This window comes from Brachypodium distachyon, chromosome 2 (assembly GCF_000005505.3).
Source record: "Brachypodium distachyon strain Bd21 chromosome 2, Brachypodium_distachyon_v3.0, whole genome shotgun sequence".
Classification (NCBI taxonomy): Eukaryota; Viridiplantae; Streptophyta; class Magnoliopsida; order Poales; family Poaceae; genus Brachypodium; species Brachypodium distachyon.
Genome location: NC_016132.3, coordinates 38,791,204 through 38,816,082, shown reverse-complemented (window position 1 = coordinate 38,816,082; position 24,879 = coordinate 38,791,204). Strand labels below are relative to the sequence as shown.

The 24,879-nt window shown below is 43.4% G+C and overlaps 1 protein-coding gene and 2 pseudogenes across 2 annotated transcripts; all 3 read right to left on the bottom strand.

Moving 5' to 3' along the window:
- Nucleotides 1–107: 107 nt before the first annotated feature.
- On the bottom strand, nucleotides 108–9,526 carry LOC100838083 (probable disease resistance protein RF45). 2 transcript variants are annotated; one of them, XM_014898928.2, is made up of 5 exons: nucleotides 9,365–9,526; nucleotides 5,119–6,237; nucleotides 4,932–5,027; nucleotides 3,708–4,457; nucleotides 108–2,281 (listed from the first exon to the last, which is right to left on the bottom strand). In XM_014898928.2, the coding sequence occupies exons 2-5, from the start codon at nucleotides 6,181–6,183 to the stop codon at nucleotides 335–337; spliced, it is 3,858 nt and encodes a 1,285-aa protein (XP_014754414.1). In that variant the 5' UTR covers nucleotides 6,184–6,237; nucleotides 9,365–9,526; the 3' UTR covers nucleotides 108–334. The 2 variants fall into 2 exon arrangements, with proteins under 2 accessions (XP_014754414.1, XP_024314060.1); XM_024458292.1 differs by lacking the exon at nucleotides 9,365–9,526 and having other exon boundaries at nucleotides 5,119–8,957.
- Nucleotides 9,527–9,947: 421 nt separating this feature from the next.
- LOC100837777 lies at nucleotides 9,948–17,437 on the bottom strand (annotated as a pseudogene).
- A 662-nt stretch (nucleotides 17,438–18,099) lies between these two features.
- On the bottom strand, nucleotides 18,100–24,825 carry LOC104582773 (annotated as a pseudogene).
- Nucleotides 24,826–24,879: the final 54 nt, after the last annotated feature.

Genomic DNA, 24,879 nt, shown 5'->3' with positions numbered 1-24,879 from the left:
TCTCCAACACATCTTTATCCCTTTTCCAGTTGCTCCCTATGACAAGATGCCGTATTGCAGTGGACATCGGCCTGCAGACATTAGCAACACTGCAAGTCATGTACGGATTATCATCAAAAGCATTCGTCTGAACCGATCCATGATATTTTATCATACAAAGACATAACTCTGAATGCACGTACACCAATCTGACACTGAAAATACATCGTGAAAATACATGACTTGCAGTGTTGCTAATGGCCAATGCAGATCGATACACACATTTTAGCATCCCTGCAGATCTGATTATGGAAATACAGCCATGAGATGTACATAGAGATTTCTGCGTACACCATTACGAGAGACTCAGCCTGACGTGCTTCAGATGCTCCGCGACCTGCCTCTGCACCTCTTCCTTCAATTCAGGGGCAACTAAATCACCCAGCCGAATTTCCCTGAGGCTCGTGGGGACTGCCAGCCCGGAGATTTCCTTCAGCGAATGGCACCGATTAACTTGCAGCAGCACGAGCCTAGGCATTGCGTCTCCTTCAAACAACACCGATTCAAGGTCCAGTACTCCATAAAGCTCCAGCACCACGAGGCTTGGGAAAGAAGGGCCTTGGAAACGGAGCTGCTTCCCATTGAACGACCCCCACTTCAGGCGTACAACTGCAAGATTAGGTAGCACCCCAAGGGCTTGTATGGCATCATCATCTTGCTCCAATCTGGAACGATCTAGCGTCAACTTGGAGAGGTTTTGAAGCTGATGGATCCATGAGGTTACTTGGACTAGCTTGCCCCACAGCTTCAGGCTCTCGAGGCAGCTTGGTGGCAACAAACCCTCACCCAAACTACCATCCAACTTGTCATAACGGGACCCAGCTTGCACTGACAGAGACCGAAGTTGATTGTGACCCGCAATGGCAGACCACAACTCCTTGCTGTTTTTGTCGCCAACACCAGTTACTCCAAGCTTACGCAGCCGAGTGAGCTCTTTCAACTCGTTCAGAGTGGCCTTTCCCCTGCCCCGTGCAATATTGACAACACCCAGTGTGTGCAGAGCCTTTAGCTTACCGATCCCTCTAGGAACTTCAAAACCATACACCCGAGCATCCCAGAAATCACCAGTCTCTGCTAGACAGAACATGGCAAACCGGTATAGGTCGAATATATCATGCATGTCCAAACCAACATCTAAAACTTGTGGTCTCAAGAAAAGAGGGCTTTTATGCAGAAAAAATGAACAAGACTTGCCCAACAATTTGATCAACAGAGGAACTTCATTAAATTCTTTGTAATTCTCAAATATGTCAACCTCTGCTTTGACTTTGCCGGTTATCAGCAAAGATTCAGTTGTGCGAAGGTGTTGTAGCTTAAGAAGCTTGGTGATTGTTCTTGGCAACTCAAATATACGTGTTCCTCTAACATCAAGTGTTTGGAGGTTCTTCAAATTCCCCAAAGAATTAGGCAGGCAGTAAATGTTCGCACATTCTCGTAAAGAGAGGTACATGAGGTGACGGAGCAGCCCGATTTGATCCAGATGATGATCTCTTAACCCTACTGTATCTTCCAAATCGAGAACTCGGAGGAACCTCATCTTATTGGAGATGAAAAACGGTCTCCACTCTCCAAAAACAGTCAATGACCGTACATGCGACAAGTCCAGCATGGTCTCCAACACGTCTTTATCCCTTTTCCAACTGCTGCCTATGACAAGATGTCGTATTGCACCTTGTGTGCTGCTCAAACAAAACCCTTCCTCCAGTGTGAAAACAAGGTTTTCCTCCCTCGCCTTAGATATGCATATTTCACGGATGATATCATGAAGTTGGCAAGAATTGATTCTCCCATTGTAATGGTTTACTTCTTCTCCTGACAAGATCATGCTCCTATCCAAAAGGTCATGAAAGTACCTGCGACCGAGTTCCTCTCCAGTCATGCCATGCATATCCCTTGAGTAACCCTCTGCAATCCACCGCTTCACCACGCGATCCCACCGAATTTTGCAGTCTTCTGGAAATATGGACAGGTATAAGAAAGCAGACTTCAGATGGTACGGCAATCCATCGTAGCTCCTCATAAGAACTGACTTTATTGTCCTGAGTTCAGGATTAATCTCCAGTTCGGAGCTAATACAATCATACATCTTCCTCCATTCAATAGCAGTTTTTGGCTTAGTGGATAGGAATCCACCTATAGTCGATATTGCCAGGGGAAGTCCATCACATTTCTTTAGGATAAGTCTTGCTTGCTCCACCATAGCCGGTAATAAGTCATTTTTTCCAGTGTGATCTTTGAATACCTGCCACCAGACATAATTAACAAAGTTAACTAGTTTTTATTAAACAATATATTTTCTGAATTAAGGATATGAAATATTATGGACTTGGTTATTCAAGCTTCGGCGTGGGATTTCTAGAAGCCAAAGCCCTGACCATAAGGGTAAGTTTACGGTGAAAATGTTCTCTCCTCCTTTATTTAACATTTTTGTAGGAATTGACATCTTATAACGGTCAGAAGAAGGGATGTACTTGAATTTCTCTGGAATTTTCTTGTATCTTAAGTGTGGACAAAATATCTTGATCCTAAGTATTGCTACTATTCAAATGTGCAACTGGGACCATGATTGTGAAGAAAACAAATGTATGACTCCTCGAGTATGGTGAGAACATTTGACAGTACAACTGACACGATGAGGCAGACAATTTAAGCAACATACCGGGGGCATGTGAATTTGTGAGTTGGTTACCCCAAGACATGCCTAATTACAAACTCAAGAGAAGATTCGCATTTCTGTATCATGTAAAAAAAGTATGGAAATAAATAGCGCACGACTTGGCCGCTATAGTGGCGCAATAGCGGCAAGGAAGCCGCGGCGCGATGCTGTTACGGTTGCCGCGGAATCAAAGTTAATACCTAATTTTGCAATAATTTCTTCATTATATAGCAGATAAGTTTAGATATGGCGCTAATTTTTTGTACACGGTGACGCGATTGCGGCGCAATAGCGGCCGCTATAGCGGCTGGAGGATGCCGCCGCGAAATGATTTAGCGCGCGGTTTAAAACCTAAAAAACACAGCTGAGGCACAAATTGCTCCTTCCGCTCTTCACACTTTATTAGGCAGGACATAGACTGCAATATTTTTATGCAACTCTTTACATGTACTCCCTCCGTCCAACAAAGGATGTCTCATCTTTGACCAAATTTGAATGTATCTATACACTAAGTCATGTCTAGATACATTCAAATTTTGACAAACTTGAGACATCCTTTGTTGGACGGAGGAATACAAAGTACTCACACATTTGAATGAGTGATTTGTTTCGATATGTTTTGAAATGCAGATTTTTTTTAAAGGCTGGAGCCATATCGGTGTCATACATATGTTAATTCTGAAAAATCCAATTTACTTTGAGATTCAAGACATCAAATTGTTAGCTCTCTAAACTAGCACAGAACTGTGGCGCCTATTTTGAATGTAGTACACATTTTCATAGATCTAACTTTTCGTGTGTAAAGGACAACTACGGCTTAAACACTTTTCAAAGAAATAAACTTTTATGCTTCTTAATTATGCATTAAGAGAAATTTCAAGCTTGCGGATATAATGTTACCTGAAGCAACGCTACGAGTTAAGCAAAATGTTGAGCTTAGGAGTAGCAAAACTACTATAATGTTAAGAAACACTCATATGAACGAAAGAAAGGATACTAGTTATAGAAGTACCTTCTTTATGAAGAGGTCAAGTGCAGCTTCATCTTTCAGAGCTTCAAGACTGTACATGTTCTTGTATTCTCTTGAACAATGCTTGGCAATATTTTTTTCTCTTGTCGTGACTATAATCCTTCCCGCGTTATCCAAACACTCTTTAATCAAATCCCATTCATAGCTGGACGATATATCATCAAGAACAACAAGGCACTTCTGTATTTTTAGTAGCCGAGCTAACTCCTCCTTCAACTCTTGAAGTTTCATCACTGATATGATTTTCTTTTGCTCTTTAGTTGTTGTTGCTTCAGCAGGATCTTCTTGAATATTTTTTTGAAACTGCAAAGCCAAATCCCTAAGTAGTGCTCCAGCATTAAAAGGACGCAATGCAGTGGCCCAAGCTTGCTTCCAGCCGCCAAGCTGTTGGCTTCGGTAGACGCTTCGGACAAGAGTAGTCTTCCCAAGACCCCCCATTCCCCAAACTGAGATCACCTTACGTCGTTGATTGTTGCCCGGTTGGCCAATTAATTTGATAAGAAGGGATTTCTCTGTCTCTCGCCCACAGATCACTTCATCAACCAGTGCCAATGTCCTGCTGCGATCAAACTGCTTTCTAGCAGTTGAGTTACTAACTTTGTCTTCACTTTCATTTTTAGGTTCTTGGTCCTCCTCCAGTATTTCACTGGTGGGCATTGATGTGTTTTCCTCGGTACTACTAACATCGTTTGAGTCAGACATGGGCTCGGCAGAACACGATGCATGCATAGCCTGAACCAAAAACCAGATCTATCAGAATTTATGTACTTGCACTCTAGATTTTCACATGTACAATACCTGATTGTCTTTAAAATATTGAGGAATTTTAATGCATGCTTTTGAGGGGAGTAGTACGACCAACAAATCATCTATAGTTTATTTACATATCCCCTGTTCAACTTCAAAGTATCATGCATTTTTCAATTAGGAAACATGTCAAGAAATTTCTCAGTTTTAATTCTCTCAAAATTTAAAGGTTTGTAAAATATCTTTCAGCACCAGGATTGATTCATGATTTCAATGAATATGGCAATATGTTTGCATATGAAATCTTGGTATGTAAAGTACCGATGGGACAAAGCTGTGCCTGTGTGAAGACAAAAGGAAATTCTATTTCTACCACCATCCACCAATATTTATACGTCCAATATGATAGATAGATATGCAATTCAAAAATTGAATTTCCATCAGCTGGCAGAGTCTCACCTTCAATTTCTCCTTCTCGACGGCAGCAAGTTTTTCTTCGTTCATGTTGAGTATTGCCGCACTAGCACTGTTCATGCTGACCCGCTCCTCTGAATTCTATAATTAGATGTGAAATGAAAGAATAAGCCATGCAAAGATTTAAAAAATAAATTATTAAGAAGACAATACCAAAAAAATAGAAGATTACCTTCTTATGGAACAGATAAATAGTTTGATCACACGACAACTGCTTGAGCTCTGACACTTGGTACGGTTTCTCTGTGCACAAGCTTGCAATTTCAACTTGCTGAGTGGAAACAATGATTCTACTTTGCTTCTTGTTATCAGGAAAGTACTCTTTGATGCAATGCCACTCTTCTATCGTGGATAGATTATTTACTACAATCAGGTAGCTATTGCTACTCGCTTGTGTATTGAAAACATGAACCAACTCATTCTGATCCATCTTCTGCATCTTCCCCAGAATATTAGCGCCAATACTTGTTTCTTTTTTGGGGTTTGCAACCTCATCATGAGAATTTTTATAGAACTGCCTCACCAAGCTCTGAATAAACTCTTGTGGATTGAAAGGATGCATCAACCTAATCCAAGCACGGAATCTAAACTTTTTCAACACCTTTGGGTCATCATAAACCTCTTGGATAGCTGACGTCTTCCCAAGGTCACCATTTGTTCCCCACATGGCAACCACCCTAAGTTCCTCCTCCTCACTGGTGATCAACTGACGGAGATCCCCCTTCAATTCTTCCTTCTGCAGGCCGCCAAGACTTGCTTCGCTGATGCCAAACATCGCCGCACTGGCAATGCTGGCCTGCTCCTCTGCTGCAGTAGGCTTGGTACCAGCGGTCTCGTTGATGAGGCGGTAGCGCAGGTTCCTGTTGCTAACGTCCTCCACCTTGGCCCTCAGCTCCTTCACTTCCCTGGCAATACGGCGTCGATCACATGGGTTGCGGGGAATGCACCCCCAGAATGGCTTCTTTTCTGTGTGGAGGCCAAAATCCATGAGGCTATCTTCCACCTTGTAGGCCAGGTCACGGATCTGGTTCACCCAGGTCAGGAGCACCTTGTTCTTCGCTTGTTCCTCGTCAGCCGTCATCAGGAACGACTGCATCATCTGCAGTTCATCCGTGATAAAGTCCACATCGCGCTCGACACCAAGCTGCAGCGCGATCTCCTCCGCCGCCTTGGACTTGGCGTAGCCCAGTGCACCGTCAAGCACGGCCTTGCCAACACTCACTGCCGTCGCCTCCATTGCTCTCCTTTCTCACTACGATATGGAGGTGAATGGTAGATGTGTATCTAGCAGCTGATCAGGGCAGGTGGATTAATAAGGGGAATCAAGCTACAAGCCTAAGTGCCTGATGTCAAGTTGGCAATTCTCTTCTTCATAACAAGACTTGCTGCACGGTGTGCATCGGAGTCCTAAAAAGTTTTAGCTAGATGGCCAGCTCTGCTTAAACTAACAAGTCTCCTTCATTAAAGCAAGGACATTTGACTGGGCAACAAACTCGAGGTGGCTGAATATTTTACAGTAGTGTTTGCTGGTGGCAAGCAAGCAGGTGAGGTATTTGTCCCCAGTGACCAACTTAATTATACAATTTGAACAAATGAAAATGCACTGTGTGATAAAATAACATTGGTTTCCTGTCAAGAAATTTTGCAGTCAATTGGATTGCATTGTTGGGTGATACTACTGTATTATCAGGTCAGGTATATAGATCAATCAAATCTTTTCTTTTCTTTTTTGGAAGAATCAAATCTTTCTATTAGCTAGCAGTAACAGATAATTCTCAAACCGCGTAGTTTCAGCAAGCTACTACTTAATAAATCAACACAACCAGTTCAGGTTGAGTATATTTCTCAAACCGCGTAGTTTCTGCAAGCTTTTTTGAACAGCGCGTAGTTTCTGCAAGCTACTACTTAATAAATCAACACAACCAATTCAGGTTGAGTATATTTCTCAAACCGCGTAGTTTCTGTAAGCTACTACGGAGTACTACTTCACAAATCAATACATCCAGTTCAGGTTGAGTATATCAAGCCTGTTCAAACCTACATCTAAAACTTGTGGTCTCAAGAAAACAGGCCACCCGTGGACAGCGGAAGTAAACAGGATGTGCCCAATTTCCTCAAAAGCTGAGGAACACGACCTCTATAATCATACAAAAAAATGTCATATCCTCTCCTTCGACGTTATCTCTTCTCTTGTAATAATCAGCTGTATGGTGTTATGCTATGCTATTCTGAAGAACAAGTAGCGGAGGATGGCTTTATGATTGGAGCTCTCAGATGCACGTTATAATTTAGAAGAAAATATTGACCTGCATGCTGGCTGTCAACATGTTATTTTGGAGAAGCTTGCAGTTAACAATTGATTGAAGCATCATCTAACCATTAATTATAGTGAGACAGCTGATGCCACAACCACTCTGCCTAAATGACAAGAATATAGACAATTTACAGGTCGTACTAGAACTGATTAATCACTTCAACCATCCAATTCAATTACCAATTTCCTGGCCAGCCGGCCGTGATGAAATTTAACTTATGACGATTTTCTCTCTGCAAGTTCGATATGATGGTAGATGGCCAATATCTACAAGGTACTACATCCCAACAAAATTTACCACGCCCAATTTCCATTTTCATTTTCAGAAAGAAACCTTCTAGGCCAGCAATCTCCAGGCGATTTCCCAGCCAAAGACAATTGATCAGATAGTTCTGAAATTTGGGTCAATAGGATTGCATTCTTGGGTGCTGCTACTGTATTATCAGGTCAACAGTCACCGATAATTCTGAAACCACATAGTTTCTGGAGGCTACTGCTTAACTCATTATTTTCGAAAAGGAGGTTCAACTAATGCTTGAAATAATCAGTTGTACGAAGGTGCTGTAGCTTACAGAGCTTGGTGATTGTTGCTGGTTGTGTGTGAAATTGTGAATCATGTGATCAAGAAAAATCAATGTTGATATGTACTAATCTGAAGACCAAGTAGCAGAGGAAGGTTTAATGATTGGAGCTCTCAGATCAGACGCACACTAGAATTTAGAAGAGAACAATTGACCTGCTGTCGGATCTTGACATGTTGTTTTGGAGGGGCTTGCAGTTAACAATTTGATTGAATTGGATATAATTAACCCAGGCAGCTAATGCACAAACCACTCTGCCTAAATGCACAAGAATATAGACAATTTACAGGTTGTACTAGAACTGATTAATCACTTCAACCACCCAACTTCCTATAACCAATTTCCTGGCCAGCTGGCCGTGATGAAATGTTAACTTATGACGAAGTCACTCAATGCATGTTCGATGCTACCAGGACTACGCACTAACAAAATTACCTACGCCCAATTTCCATTTCCATTTTCAGAAAGAAGCCTTCCAGGCCAGCAATCTCCAGGCTATTTCCGAGCCAAAGACATTGGTCAGATAATTCTGAAATTTGCAGTCAGTTGGATTGCATTGTTGGGTAATAGTATAAAAATGAAATCGTTTTATTAGCAGCAACAGATAATTCTGAAATCGCATAGTTTCTCCAGGCTACTAAACGTTTCTTCCGAAAAGGAGGTTCAACTGATGCTTGAAATAATCAGTTATATGAAGGTGCTGCAGCATACGGAGCTTGGTGATCGTTGCTGGTTTTGTGTGAATCTTGCGACCGAGAAAAAGAAGCTTCTATTGTAATCTGAAGACCAAGTAACGGAGGACGGCTTAATGATTGGAGGCCTCAGATCATATGCACGTTAGAATTTAGATGAAAAATATTGTCCTGCATGCCGGGTGTCGACATGTTCTTTTGGAGGGGAGGGGCTTGCAGTTCACAATTTGATTGAACTGAATATATTTAATCCAAGCATCATCTAACCATTGATTATATTGAGACAGGTGACGCCACAACCACTCCGCCTAAATGACAAGAATATAGACAATTTACAGGTCATACTAGAACTAATAAATGGCTCCAACCACCCAATTTCCGATAACCAGTTTCCTGGCCAGCTGGCCGTGATGAAATGTTAACTTATGACGAAGTCACTCTCTGCATGTTCGATATGATAGTGAATGGCGCATATGCTACCAGGACTACGTCCCAACAAAATTGCGTACACACCCAGTTTCCGTTTTCATTTTGAGGAAGAAGACTTCTAGCCCAGCAATCTCCATGCGATTTCAAGCCAGGGACAACACACTACATACATTTACATTACCAACAGTAATAGGTCACAGCAGTTACACAAAGAAACTCTATAGGAAGCTTCAATTATATGAGCAGTCTGTTACTATCGGCAAAGGGGGGCGGATGGTCTGCAAGAAGGGGGCTCTGCGAGCTGGTCTGCTGTTACCAATCGATCTAATTCCAACAGAGGAACACAAGCATGCATATGAAGCTTTGAAGCCAAACCTAACCGCTGAAAATGCGATCCCTTACCTCTGTTCCCACTTCCCAAGCCATCTCCTCTGCTTCGCGCAATGCGACCAACCGGATGAGGCTGGCCCCGTCTCGCGCGTCCAACACCAACGCGGCCGCCGACGAAACCGAACCACCGCCTCCGCCGGCCCCGCTCGCCGCCTCATCGCTCCCTCCCCGGCCGCCGCCAGCCAGGCTTCGTCGCCGCCCAAGAAGGAAGAACGAGCAGGAGTGAAAGTAAAGTAAAGCGTATCTCCATCTTACGCTTCCTCTGCGTAAGACGCGTATTCCTCCCGGTTTACGTTTACGTGTGGGTCTGGGTCTGACCAGACCAGCAGAAACAACCTCTTCAGAAATCAGAACCAAGAAAAACTAGTGACATTTTTTGGCCTTGAGCTAGTGACACAACAACGTCGATCTTCCTGCAGTAGCTTGCAATTAATCAAGCATCAAGCCTAGCATTTGCATCATTACAATCCCAAATCCAACAGTAACATCCAGAGAAAGAAGAAAAAGCATATGCATATGCAGACAGTGGAGACTGTTTTTGTAATTGCAGATGAAAGACTGTCAAATTCAGCAATCCTGCTGTCAAAACTCAAAGGAGAGATAAGTTCAGTGCTGTAGAATATATTGCACATTTCAGAAATGTTTATCTGTCTCTGATGTAGGTCTCGCTTAGAACCACCGCTTTGATGGAACTATGGACACAAACACTACTGCGTGGTATCAAACGGATGCTTGGTAATTTTCCATCCATTTTGATCCATACATAAATTTTCTCCAGTGTTCATCAGAGGGATAAAATAAACAGACGACAGTCATATGTCAAGTTGGCCGATCATCGATAAACAGAGAGGCATCTTACTTTGGTTTGCTGCACATGCAAGCAAACTGAGTGATGTTCTTCCCTGCGAACCAAAATTCACTGGACATCGGCCTCCAGACAATAGAAATACTGAAAGAGATGATTTTCCCTTTTTGTTTAACATACATGTAGTCATGTATCATCAAAAGCATTCGTCTGAACCGATCCATGCTAGTATTTCATTCCACAAAGGCAGAGGCAGTAGTAACTCTGAATTCAGGCCTGACTCTGAATGCGCAGAGGAAACAAGAGATAACATTTATTTTTTATTAGAAAGCCGCGCCCAAGAGCTGCCTCCTGGACTAGAAGCCATTCATCGGCGTCCTGGTCAGAGTGCAACGCTTTACCTGTTTCCCATCTTCAGAATGACGCGGGTGCCTGCCTTTGCATATCTACAAGAAACAAGCCAACAGTGATCACACGCGGCTTTGACTGGAATTTGTTAGAGAGTACAGGCACCCGTCGCAACTTTGACTGGATCTGCGAGTCAGGCAGGCATGCATCGTCAGTCACATACACATACACGGCTAACGTGCATGTACAATGAGTGGAATGGGGAGCAAATCAATTGTACGGTACACACACATATATGCATGCTGTACAGACAGTACGCCGTGCATGATGTAGACAGAAAAACAAGGGAAGATGGAGCTCACGAGAGATTCAGCCCGACGTGCTTCAGATGCTCCGCTACCTGCCTCTTCACCTCTTCCTTCACCGCATGGAGACCATAAGCAGGCAGCCGCATTTCCATGAGGCTTGATAGGACTGCCAGCCCGGAGATTTTGTTCAGCCCCCCGCACCAACCAACTTGCAGCAGCTCCAGCCTAGGCATTGCCTCTTCTTCAAACAACACTGATTCAAGGTAATGTAATCCATGAAGCTCCAGCACCACGAGACTTGGGAAAGACGCGCCTTGGAAACGGAGCTGCTTCCCATCAAACGACCCCTCCTTCAGGCGTAGCACTGCAAGATTTGGTAGCACCCCAAGGGCTTGTATGGCATCATCTTGCTCCAATCCGGAATACTCTAGCGTCAACTTGGAGAGATTCTGAAGCTGATGGATCCATGAGGTTACTCTGACTAGCTTGCCCCACAGCTTCAGGCTCTCCAGGCAGCTTGGTGGCAACAAACCCTCACCCAAACTACCATCCAACTCGCACCTATCGTCCACACCTTTCACTGACAGAGATCGAAGTTGATTGTGACTAGCAATGGCAGACCAAAACTCCTTACTGTTTTGGTCACTGACAGCAGTCACTTCAAGCTTACGCAGCTGTGTAAGCTCTTTGAACTCGTTCAGAGTGGCCTTTCCCTTGCCCCGTGCAATATTGACAAAACCCAGTGTCTGCAAGGCCTTCAGCTTACCAATCCCTCCAGGAACTTCTACACCATCCAGCCAAGAAACGAAGGAATCAATCTCTGCTAGAGACACCATACAAAAGCGGTATATGTTGAGTATATCAAGCCTGTTCAAACCAGCACCTAAAACTTGTGGTCTCAAGAAAATAGGACTAGCATACAGTAGAGGAAGAAAGGCCAAGCAAAATTTGGTTGAAACAAAAGGAACCTGCTGTCTGTACTTAGCAACTATGTCATCCTCTCCTTTGACATTACTTCCTGGCATTGTCTTCAATAAATCAGTTGTACGAAGGTGCTCTAGCTTACGAAGCTTGGTCATTGTTGCTGGCAACTCAAATATTTGTGTACCTCTAACATCTAGTGTTTGGAGATGCCTCAAATTTCCTAAAGAATTAGGCAGGCAGAAAATGTTTTTACAATCTCGTAAAGAGAGGTAAATGAGGTGACGGAGCTGCCCGATTTGATCGAGATGATGATCTCTTAACCCTAGTGTATCTTCCAAATCAAGCACTCGGAGGAACCTCATCTTATCGGAGATGAAGAAGGGCCTCCACTCTCCGAACACAGTCAATGACCTTACATGTGACAAGTCCAGCATGCTCTCCAATACATCTTTATCCCTTTTCCAGTTGCTGCCTACGACAAGATGCCGTATTGCACCTTGTGTACTGCTCAAACAAAACCCTTCCTCCAGTGTGAAAACAAGGTTTTCCTCCCTCGCTTTTGTGATGCATATCTCACGGATCATATCATGAAGTTGGCAAGAATTGATTTCCCACTGTAATGGTTTACTTTGTCCCCTGGCAAGATCACACACCTATCAAAAAGTTCATCAAAGTACCTGCGACCGAGTTGCTCTCCAGTCATGCCATGGATATCCCTTGAGTAACCCTCTGCGATCCATCGCCTCACCAAACGATCCCACCTAATTCTGTGGTCTTCTGGAAATATGGACAGGTATAAGAAAGCAGACTTGAGATGGTACGGCAAACCATCGTAGCTCCTCATAAGAACTGACTTTATTGTCCTTAGTTCAGGATTGATCTCCAGCTCAGAGCTAATACAATCATTCATCTTCCTCCATTCAATAGCAGTTCTTGGCTTGGTGGATAGGAAACCACCTATAGTCGAAATTGCAAGGGGAAGTCCATCACATTTCTTTAGGACAAGTGTTGCTTGCTCCATCATAGCTGGGGCTAAATCATTTTTATCCGTGTTATCCTTGAATACCTGCAAACAGACATAATTTACAAAGTTAACTATCTGGAGTAAATAATATAGTTGTTGAATTAAGAATATGAAATATCATGGACTTGGCCGTCCTAGCTTCAGCCTGAGACATAGAAGCCCACTGACCCTATGGGTAAGTTCTGTTGGATTAAAAAGATTACTATGAAACCTTTCTCTCCTACTTTGATTTTGTTTGGTGCTTCCATCTCATTACTATTACGTAGAAGGGATGAATTTGAATTTCTATGGAATTTTCTTGAACTTAGGTGTCGACTAAACATCTCAGTCCTAGACATTTTCAAAGATCTAATATTTCCATGTAGAGGAATACTGGGGTTTAAACATTTTTACCAATAAGACATCAGCTTCTATACTTCTAAATTCAGAATTGCTGTAGCCTAGTGTTACAGTTTTGTTTTTTCAGCCCTTGGGCTCTTATGTTTTGCTGCCGGATTCTGCAATACCCGCGCCATCTTGGCGTTTTTTCTCATAAAAAATGACACAAACATAGGTGTGTGTTCGAGAAACAAAACAATACAACGTGCATGAAGAAAAACCAATACAATGTGAAGTGAAACTCATATGAAAGGAAAGAAATGATAATGGTTATATAAGTACCTTCTTTACAAAGAGGTCAAGTGCAGCTTCATGTTTCAGACCTTTAAGATTGTACATGTTGTCTCTTGAACATTTTTCAGCAATATTTTTTTCTCTTGTGGTGACTATGATTCTTCCAGCATTGTCCAAACATTTTTCAACCAACTCCCATTCTTTAATGGTTGATATATCATCAAGAACAACAAGGCACTTCTGTACCTTTAGCAGCCGAGATAACTCCTCCTTCAACTCTTTTAGTTCCATCACTGTTATGCTTTTCTTATGGGCTCCAGATGCTATTGCTGCAGCAGGATCTTCTTGAATACTTTTCTGCAGCTGCAAAACCAAATCTCTAAGGAGTGCTGCCGCGTTAAAAGGGCGCAATGCAGTGGTCCAAGCACGCTTCCAGCCACCAAGCTGTTGGCTTCGGTAGACGCTTCGGACAAGAGTAGTTTTCCCAAGACCCCCCATTCCCCAAACTGAGATCACCTTACGTCCTTGATTGTTGTCCGGTTGGCCAATTAATTTGATAACAAGAGATTTCTCTGTTTCTCGCCCACAAATCACTTCATCAACCACTGCCAATGTCCTGCAGCGATCAAACTTCTTTCTAGCACTTGCGTTGCTAACTTTGTCTTCACTTTCATTCTTAGGTTCTTGGTCCTCCTCCAGTATTTCACTGGTGGGCATTGCTGTGTTTTTCTCAGTATTACTAACTCCGTTTGAGTCAGAAATGGGCTCGGCAGAACACGATGCATGCATATCCTGAACCAAACACACATCTATCAGAATTTATATACTTGCACTATACACATTTTAACATCTACACTGCCTGATCATCTTTAAGGTATTGAGGAATTTAATGCATGCTTTTGAGGGGAATAGTACGCCCAACAAATTATCTACTCCCTCTGACCCCTATTACTTGTTGATTCAGTACAACTTTGTACTAAATCTGTGGCAAGTAATATGGATCGGAGGGATTAGTTTATTTACATATCCTCAGTTCAACTTAAAAGTATCATGCATTTTTCAACTAGCATAATTCTACGACGAAACATGTCAAGAAATTTCTCCGTTTCAATTCCCTCAAAATTTAAAAGTTTGTCAAATATCTTTCAGCACCAGGATTGGTTCACTCATGATTTCAATGAATATGGCAATATGTTTGCATATGAAATTTTGCTAAGTAATGTTCCGATGGGACATAGCGTGTGCCTGTGTGAGGACAACAGGAACATTGGGGCTGTTTGGTTTGAGCCCACAAATGCCTTGCCAAAAATTTGGTTGAGGTTTTGCTTGCCCATGAGTTGGCCAAAAAAATGAACTAGAGTTGATAGTGGGGCATTGGGTTGCCAAGAAGTTGGCTTTCATCAAAACAAGAGCCAAATTTTGGTCAATGACCAAAAATTTGGTAGGGTGAACTTTGATCAACATCCAAACGTACGCATACTACCAACATTTATATAAGCCAAATATGTCCATAGATATGCAAGTCAGAATTGAATTTCCGTCAGATGTCGAAGTCTCACCTTCAATTTCTCCTTCTCGATGGCAGCTTGCTTTTGTTTGTTGACGTTAAGCATTGCTGCACTAGCACTGGCCACGCTGGCCGGCTCCTCTGAATTCTATAATTAGACAAGAAATGAAAAGAAGAATGAGCCATCCAAAGATAAAACAAACCAATCTATTACAGAAGACAATACCAACAAAAGAAGAGTACCTTCTTGTGGAACAGATAAATAGTTTGATCACATGACAACTGCTTGAGCTCCGACACTTGGTACAGTTTCTCTGAGCACAAGCTTGCAATTTCAACTTGCTGAGTGGAAACAATTATTCTACTTTGTTTCTTGTTGTCAGGAAAGTACTCTTTGACACAATGCCACTCTTCTATCGTGGATAGGTTATTTATCACAATCAGGTAGCTATTGTTACTCACTTGTGTATTGAAAACATGAACCAACTCATTTTGTTTCATCTTCTCCATCTTCAGAAGAATGTTAGCGCCAACACTTGTTTCTTCTTTTCGGTTTGCAACCTCATCATGAGAATTTTTATAGAACTGCCTCACAAGGCTGTATATGAACTCTTTTGCATTGAACGGATGAGCCAACCTAATCCAAGCACAAAAACCGAACTTTTTCAATACCTTTGGGTCATCATAAACCTCCTTGATAGCAAACGTCTTCCCAAGATCACCACTTGTTCCCCACACAGAAATCACCCTAAGTTCCTCCTCCTCGCTGGTGATCAACTGGTGGAGATCCACCTTCAATTCTTCCTTCCCCAGTTCAGCAAACCTTGCTTCGTTGATGCCAAACATTGCCGCCGTGGCATTGGCAATGCTGGCCTGTTCCTCGGCTGCAGAAGTCTTAGAGCCGGAACATGCCTTCATGAGGCGGTAGCGCAGGTTCCTGTTGCTGACGTCCTCCACCTTGGCCCTAAGCTCCTTCACCTCCTTGGCGATGCGGCGCCGCTCCCCCACAGTGTGCAGACTGCACCACCAAGACGCCTTCTTCTCCGAGTACAAAGCGAAATCCATGAGGCTGTCCTCCACATTGTAGGCCATATCACACACCTGCTTCACCCAGGTGCCAAGCACCTTGTGCTGGCCGCGCTCTTCGTCAGCCGTCATCAGGAAGGACTGCATCATCTCGAGCTCGTCGGCGATGAAGGCGACGTCGCCCTCGACGCCGAGCTGCAGGGCGACCTCCTCGGCCACCTTTGACCGCGCGAACCCCAGCGCCCCCACCAGCACTGACTTGCCGATGCTCACCACCGTCGCCTCCATGGCTCAATGCAATCGCAGCAGATCTGCTGGATGGGGGAAATGGCTCAATGGTTTCACTGTTGTCCTTGAATACCTGCTACGCATATGTTTTTAGTTGTCAAAGAAATTAATATATTATATGTCAACACATTTCAGTTTTGGTACTTGCATCGAAAAATCTATACTACAACATAAAATATGTTTACATTTGCACTGTGCAGAGAAAAAGGAAAAATATTGAGCTTAATTTACAAAGAATGTTTCTTTCTTTTTCATACAGTACACATACATTGCATACACATTTTTAAACTCAGACGTGACTTATCATGTTATCACGAAAGGCAAACAGATCATTTTTACAAACAATATATGCATACTCATACATAATAAGTACAGTGTACATGAGAAAAAGTGTAAAATTGTATGACACATAAATGTATAACACCACCCTGTTCCGCGTACCCTGATTTGGTACACAAAACATTAGCATCTTGACATGGCAAACTTGGCACCACACAGGCCAGCGGCCAGGCGGTGCAAAGCAGCAGCGGTCCCTTTCCGTTGGTGGCGGCTTGTCAGCGCATCCATGATGTTGCGGAGGCGTGATTTGGCGCAGTGTATACCATGTTCTACGTAACGAGACAAGTCCCACTAAAGTTTTTGTCATGACAAGCCATGTAGCAGGCCAAGCCCACATGGGCGTGCATTTGAAGTGCGGCATGTCTCGAGGCGAGGGATGGTCGCTGCTTTGCATGTTTTGGGAGGGGGTAAATTTATTCAATGAGCAATTTGGCACCAAGCATTTTTTATTAAAATCCTAGATGTTTCTCACAGTATGTTCACTAGTAGCTAGACTGAGGTTGGTTGTAAAAGTTCCAAATTAACTTCGAGACCCAGGGCCTCAAAATGTCAGGTCTGTGACATAGTTGGAATGCAGTGGGGAGTTTCTTAGCTCTAATATTTACTCCTATTGCACAAGACTATTGACGTTCATACTTTATTTTCCAAGAACATATCAGCTTTTAAACTTATAAAATCCGAGTTAACGGAAAACTTAACGAATATATTATCATATGAAAAAAAACTCGTATGGAAGGGCGGAAAAGAATAAAAGTTACAGAAGCACCTTTCTTTTAAAGAGCTCAAGTGCATCATCATCTTTGAGACCTTCAAGACTGTACATATTCTTGTATTCACTTGAACAGCGTTTGGTAATATTTTTCTCCCTCGTTGTGACTATGACCCGTCTAGCATTTTTCAAGCATTTTTTTTTACCAAATCCCACTCTGCAGTGGATGATATATCATCAAGAACAATGAGGCACTTCTGTGTATTTAGAAGTCAATTTAACTCCTCGTTCAACTCTTGAAGTTTCATCACTGCTATATTTTCCTTCTGTTTACCAGTCACTGCTGCTCCAGCAGGATCTTCCTGAACATCTTTTTGTAGTTGCAAAGCTAAGCTTCGGATGAGCACTTCAGGGTTGAATGGACGCAATGCAGTGGCCAAGCCCTCTTCCAGCCACTAAGGTGTTGGCTTCCATAGATGCTCCAGACAAGAGTGGTTTTTCCAAGACCTCCCATTCCCCACACAGAAATCACCTTATGGTCTTCCTTGCCCTCGGTCTGACAAATTAATTCAATCACTTTATATTTCTATGTTCCTCGCCCAGTGAGCACTTCATCGGTTACTATCATTGTCCTGCTTCGATGGAACTTCTTTCCATCAGTTGAGGTAGAAACTTTACCTCCACCGGCATACTTAGGGTCTTGATTTTCCTCCTGTATTTCATTGGTGGGAACGGGTCGATCGTTCTCGATAGTTGTAACTTTGATGGAGTCAGAGATAGGCACAACAGAACTTGACACGGGTATAACCTGAACATAAAGAAAATGCCGTATTGACGAAATCAATACCGTATAAAACAAGGGAAGATGACCGATACACACACATATACAGGGAGTTCACGAGAGATTCAGTCTGACGTGCTTCAGATGCTCCGCTACCTGACTCTTCACCTCTTCCCTCAATTCATCGGTAACATAATCACCAAGCCGAATTTCCCTGAGGTTTGTGAGGACTGCCAGCCCAGAGATTTCCTTCAGCTCCCTGCACCAATCAACTTGCAGCAGCTCCAGCCTAGGCATTGCCTCTTCTTCAAACAACACTGATTCAAGGTTAAATAATCCATAAAACTCCAGCACCGCGAGGCTTGGGAAAGATGGGCCTTGGAAATGGAGCTGCTTCCCATTGAACGACCACTGCTTCAGGCGTAGCACTGCAAGATTTGGTAGCGCCCCAAGGGCTTGTATGGCATCATCTTGCTTTAAACTGGAAAACTCTAGCGTCAACTTGGAGAGATTCTGAAGCTGATGGATCCATGAGGTCACTCTGACTAGCTTGCCACACAGCTTGAGGCTCTCCAGGCAGCTTGGCGGCCACAAACCCTCACCCAAACTACCATCCAACACGTCCTCATAGGACCCACCTTGCACTGACAGAGATCGAAGTTGATTGTGACCAGAAAGGGCAGACCACAACTCCTTGCTGTTTTTGTCGCTAACAAAAGCCACTCCAAGCTTACTCAGCTGAGTGAGCCCTCCCAACTCTTTCAGAAGGGCCTTTCCATTGCCCCGTGCAATGTTGACAACACCCAGTGTCTGCAGGGCCTTCAGCTTACCAATCCCTACATGAACTTTAACACCATACACCCGATCATCCCAGAAAACACCAGTCTCTGCTAGACACAACATGGTAAACCGGAATAGGTTGATTATATCATGCATGTCCATATCAGCATCTAAAACTTGTGGTCTCAAGAAATAAAGACTCGTATACAGGAAAAGTAAACAAGACTTGCCCGACAAGTTGTTCAACAGAGAAACACCAGCACGATATGTGTAATTATGAAATATGTCATCGTCTCCTTTGACATTGCCGGCTATTCGCAAACATTTAGTTGTGCGAATGTGCTGTAGCTTAAGAAGCTTGGTGATTGTTGCTGGCAACTCAAATATACGTGTACCTCTAACATCTAGTGTTTGGAGGTGCCTCAAATTCCCCAAAGAATCAGGCAGGCAGTAAATGTTCATACATCCTCGTAAAGAGAAGTACATGAGGTGACGGAGCTGCCCGATTTGATCCAGGTGATGATCTCTTAACCCTACCGTATTTTCCAAATCGAGCACTCGGAGGAACCTCACCTTATCGGAGAGGAAAAAACGGTCTCCACTCTCCAAACACAGTCAATGACCGTACATGCGACAAGTCCAGCAAGCTCTCCAACACGTCCTTATCCCTTTTCCAGTTGCTGCCTATGACAAGATGTCGTATTGCACCTTGTGTACTGCTCAAACAAAACCCTTCCTCCAGTGTCAAAACAAGGTTTTCCTCCCTCGCCTTTGAGATGCATATCTCACGGATGATATCGTGAAGTTGGCAAGAATTGATTTGTCCATTGTAATGATTTACATCTTCCCCTGGCAGGATCATACTCCTATCCAAAAGTTCATCAAAGTACTTACGACCAAGTTCCTCTGCAGTCATGCCATGCATATCCCTTGAGTAACCCTTTGCGATCCACCGCCTCACCAAGCGATCCCACCTAATTTTGTGGTCTTCTGGAAATATGGACAGATATAAGAAAGCAGACTTCAGTTGGTATGGCAAACCATTGTAGCTCCTCATAAGAACTGACTCAATTGTCCTAAGTTCAGGATTGATCTCCAGTTCGGAGCTAATATGATCATTCATCTTCCTCCATTCAACAACAGTTTTCGGCCTGCTGGCAAGAAAACCACCTATAGTCGATATTGCAAGGGGAAGTCCATCACATTTCTTTAGGACAAGCCTTGCTTGCTTCATCATATCAGGGACTAAATTAATGTTTTCACTGTTGTCCTTGAATACCTGCAACGCATATGTTTTTTCTAGAGTTGTCAGGGAATTGATATATTATATATCCACCCATTTCAGTTTTGGTACCTGTCGAAAAATCTGTACTACAAGTCTACAACATAAAATATGTTACATTGCACTGTGAAGAAAAAGGCAAAATACTGAGATTAATTTGCAAAGACAGTACTGTCTTTTTCATACGGTACACATACATTGCATACACATTTTTAAACATCGACATAACTTATCACCTTATCACGTAAGGCATACATATTATTTTTACAAAAGATATACACATACTCATACGATATAGGACACTCGTGCATACAGTGTATATGAGGGAACCGTGTTAAAATGTATGACACGTAAATGTATAACACACACTCATGTTCCACCTGCCCTGATTTGGCGCACAAAACATTAGCAGCTCGACGCAGGCACACTTTGCACCACACGGGCCAGCGGACTGGCAGTGCAAAATGATGGCGGTCCCTTCCCTTTGGTGGTAGCGTGGCGTGGGTGCACCCCATGATGTTGTGGAGGCGTGGTCTGGTGCAGACACGCAGTGGGTACCATGTTCTACGTAACAAGGTAGGTCCTGCTAAAGTTTTTGTCATGACGAGCCATGTAGCAGACCAAGCCCACATGCATGTGCATGAGAAGGGTGGCACGTCTCGGTCGCACATGGCTCGAGGAATGGAGGCTGCCTTGGACAGTGCATGGGCCGTGGGCCCGCGGCCGTGCCACAGATGGCATACGACTAGCAGAGAAAGTGATACGCACCTTGGGCATAATAGAACAATTTTAGAATAGATTGATTTTGTATTCTATGGAGTGTCATGTCGCCTTAATTTTTAACTCAAACTGACCTAGAAAAAAAGACGATAAGTTTTCCATTGAAAATGGCATTTATCCTTCGCCGCGTATACAAGGTTCACTAAGCATTTGTGTCCTTGGTATTTTCAGTTGTTTCTTTCATACAAATGGAGATGGTGGGGAGGGGGTACATTTGTTCAACGAGCAATCTTGGTACCAAGCGTTTTTTTAATCCTAGTTGTTGCTCACAGTATGTTCACTAGTAGCTAGACTGAGATTGGTTGTAAAAGTTCCAAATTAACTTTGAGACCTCCTGGTCAGGTCTCAAAATGTCAGGTCTATGAAATAGTACAGAATTGTGTGATCTATGAAATAGTGCAGAATTGCGGCGGCAAATGAGGCTACCAAAGTGTGGCCTCAAAATGTCAGGTCTATGAAATAGTACAGGATTATCTGATCTATTTGGGATGTAGTGGGACAATTGACGATCACGCTTTATTTTTATTTTCCAAGAACATATCAGCTTTTAAACTTATAAAATCTAAGTTAACGGAAAACTTACTGAATATATTATTACATGAAGCAAAACTCGTATGGAAGGGAAGAAAGAATAACAGTTATAAACGTACCTTTCTTTTAAAGAGCTCAAGTGCATCATCATCTTTGAGACCTTCAAGACTGTACATATTCTTGTATTCACTTGAACAGTGTTTGGCAATATTTTTCTCCCTCGTGGTGACTATGACCCGTCTAGCATTTTTCAAGCAATTTTCTACCAAATCCCATTCTGCAGTGGAGGATATATCATCAAGAACAATGAGGCACCTCTGTGTATTTAGAAGTCGATTTAACTACTCCTTCAACTCTTGAAGTTTCATCACTGCTATATTTTCCTTCTGTTTACCAGTCACCGCTGCTCCAGCAGGATCTTCCTGAACATCTTTTTGTAGTTGCAAAGCTAAGCTTCAGATGAGCACTTCAGGGTTGAATGGACGCAATGCAGTGGCCCAAGCCCTCTTCCAGCCACTAAGTTGTTGGCTTCCATAGATGCTCCTGACAAGAGTGGTTTTTCCAAGACCTCCCATTCCCCACACAGAAATCACCTTATGGTCTTCCTTGCCCTCGGTCTGACAAATTAATTCAATCACTTTAGATTTCTCTGTTCTTCGCCCAGTGAGCACTTCATCGGTTACTGTCATTGTCCTGCTTCGATGGAACTTCTTTGCATCAGTTGAGGTAGAAACTTTACCTCTACCTGCATCCTTAAGTTCTTGATTTTCCCCCTGTATTTCATTGGTGGGAACGGGTCGATCGTTCTCGATAGTTGTAACTTTGATGGAGTCAGAGATAGGCACAACAGAACTTGACACGAGTCTAACCTGAACATAAAGAAGATAACTGAGGGGGGAAAAAAGTTGAGCAATTTATGTACTTGTACTCTACATATTTCACATTTAGCATGAGCTGAGAGGTACTAGAAATGGTAATGTAAAATTATGTAAAACTAGTGCCAGGACAACTACAAAGTTTGCTTAAAAACATAATGGAATTACTATGCAAAATTGTAAGCCAGTCAATATATTAGGTAAACTCTGCCATTACACAGTTGACAAAATAAGTAACATGAGCGCTTAGCTCTATGCAATTTAAATATTCTTTATGTTTAAAGTTTCAGTTGCACACAGCAAGAGGTTTTAAAAGGCTGCTTCATTCATGTTTAGCATTACTAGGAAACATGTCCATCATTTTGCCATAAGTTAAGATGTAGGGGCAAATCTGCATCACCACTTCTGTAAGTCTTATGTATATCTTCCAACCTCCAATTCAACTAAAGTTCTTCATCTGTAGACTTTGTTAAGGGGGGTGTTCGATTAAACGGAAATCAAATAGAAGAATGAGCCATCCATACAGGAAAGAATCAAACATACTAACGAGTAACCACGGAATTATAGTAGATAGTAACAATTTACCTTGTGGTGGAACAGATAAAGAGTTTGATCGGATGACAACTGGTTGAACGCAGACACTTGGTAAGGTTTCTCCACGCACAAGCTTGCAACTTCAACTTGCTGTGTACAGACTATGATTCTGCTTCGTTTCTTGTTGCCGGGGAAGAAAAAATTTATGCAAGACCATTCCACTATCGTCGAGAGGTCATCAATCACGATTAGGTAACTATTGTCACTCACTAGTGTGTCAAACACATCAACGATTTCACTTTCGCTCATGTTCTCCATCTTCATCAGAACATTAACTCCTGTGTTTTTTCTTTTCTGAGTCTCTCCATGTTTCTCAAGGTGATTTTCATAGAACTGCCCAAGTTGCGGAGTAACTCCTGTGGATTCAATGGATGCACGAAAGAATCCATGTTCTTTGTCTCTCCAAGTTTTTCAGGATTTTTTTCATAAAACTGCCTCACAATGCTGTAGATGAATTCTTTTGGATTGAAAGGATGACTCAACCTAACCCAAGCATGGAATCCAAAGTTTCTAAACACATTTGGTTCATCATAGACCTGCTGGATAGCAGATGTCTTCCCAAGATCACCACTTGTTCCCCACACAGCAATCACCCTAAGTTCCTCCTCCTCACTGGTGATCAACTGGTGGAGGTCCATCTCTGATTTTTCCTTCTCCAGGTCAGCAAGCCTTGCTTCGTTGATGCCAAACATTGCCGCAGTGGCAACACTGGCCTGCTCCTCTGCTGCAGAAGGCTTGGAGCCACAACTTTCCTTGATCAGGCGGTAGCGCAGGTTCCTGTTGCTCACATCCTCGACCATGGTCCTCAGCTTCTTCATCTCCATGGCGATGCGACGGCGCTCCCCGGCAGTTCGCGGGCTGCACCACCAAGATCGCTTCTTCTCTGAGAGGAGCGAGAAGTCCATGAGGCTGTCCTCGGCGTTGTAGGCAAGGTCACGTACCTGCTTCACCCAGGTGGCAAGCACCTTGTGCTGGCCACGTTCTTCATCTGCAGACATCAGAAAGGACTGCATCATCTCGAGCTCGTCAACAATGAAGGTGACGTCATCCTCAATGCCGAGCTGCAATGCAACCTCCTCCGCGGCCTTGGACCTAGCGTATCCCAGGGCTCCATCCAGCACGGCCTTGCCCAGGCTCACCACCGTCGCCTCCATGTGCTCTCCTGGCTCTCAAGCTCTGGTTTGCGAGTTTGCGATTGAAGCAGCTTCGGTGTGTGCACGCAGCCAACCACAGTTGCCCTCTTTTGGCTTTTGGCTTTAGCTTCAATGAAAAGTAACAAGCATCTGGTTCTAGCTTCAATGAAAGGAGCTCCTTCACATTCGATACTAGCCTATGGTGGAAAGCAAAAGTGATTCTAAAGTTAGTTGCCGAGTGAAGCATTTGATGCTGTACTAAACTTATATGAACCTGGGGGCACGCTTCTTGCAGGAGGTCAGGTAACGCATCTCCATTGGCCTTCAGTGGCACGCCTTGCCGGGGAGGGGAAGTGACCTCTCTTTGCCGAAGCTGCCGTGGACGATGCCGCCGCCGCCGCGGCCACCGTCTTGTGCGTCGGCCGCTGTAATCGACGGCCGGGATGCCGACCCACACCGCATCGCACCTCGCCCCGCCGCCACCTCGACGCCTCGAACACGCGCCGGCGAGGCGGCGAATCTGCACGGGAGTCGCCACCAGAGCATCCATCATCGAATCGCAGGAGCACGAGCGAGCGAACGGAGGGGATTCCCTGATTTTGGGGACGATTGAGCAAAGCGTACTTTGGTGTGTTTACGCTTTCTAGTCATAAAAGCGCATTCCTCCTATTTTCTCCACACAGACACACGCCACTGGCAGCTGGGCCCCGTGCAAATTTGGACGAAATTTCATCTTGATTCCTTTCATGTTTTGAATCCATTCAAATTCGAATTCCGAAATGTAACAATAGAAACTGTCGAAAGGGCACAAAGAATTCAGGTTCACATCAAATGCACATTCTGGACTGGACTTGAATACTTGGAAGCAACAACTTCCAGTT

Coding starts and splice junctions, on each gene's coding strand:
- LOC100838083 (XM_014898928.2), bottom strand. CDS start 6,183: ATGGAGGCGACGGCAGTGAGTGTTGGCAAGGCCGTGCTTGACGGTGCA. Junction 5,028..5,118: donor TTTATCTGTTCCATAAGAAG/GTAATCTTCTAT, acceptor ATCTAATTATAG/AATTCAGAGGAGCGGGTCAG. Junction 4,458..4,931: donor TCGAGAAGGAGAAATTGAAG/GTGAGACTCTGC, acceptor TTTTTGGTTCAG/GCTATGCATGCATCGTGTTC.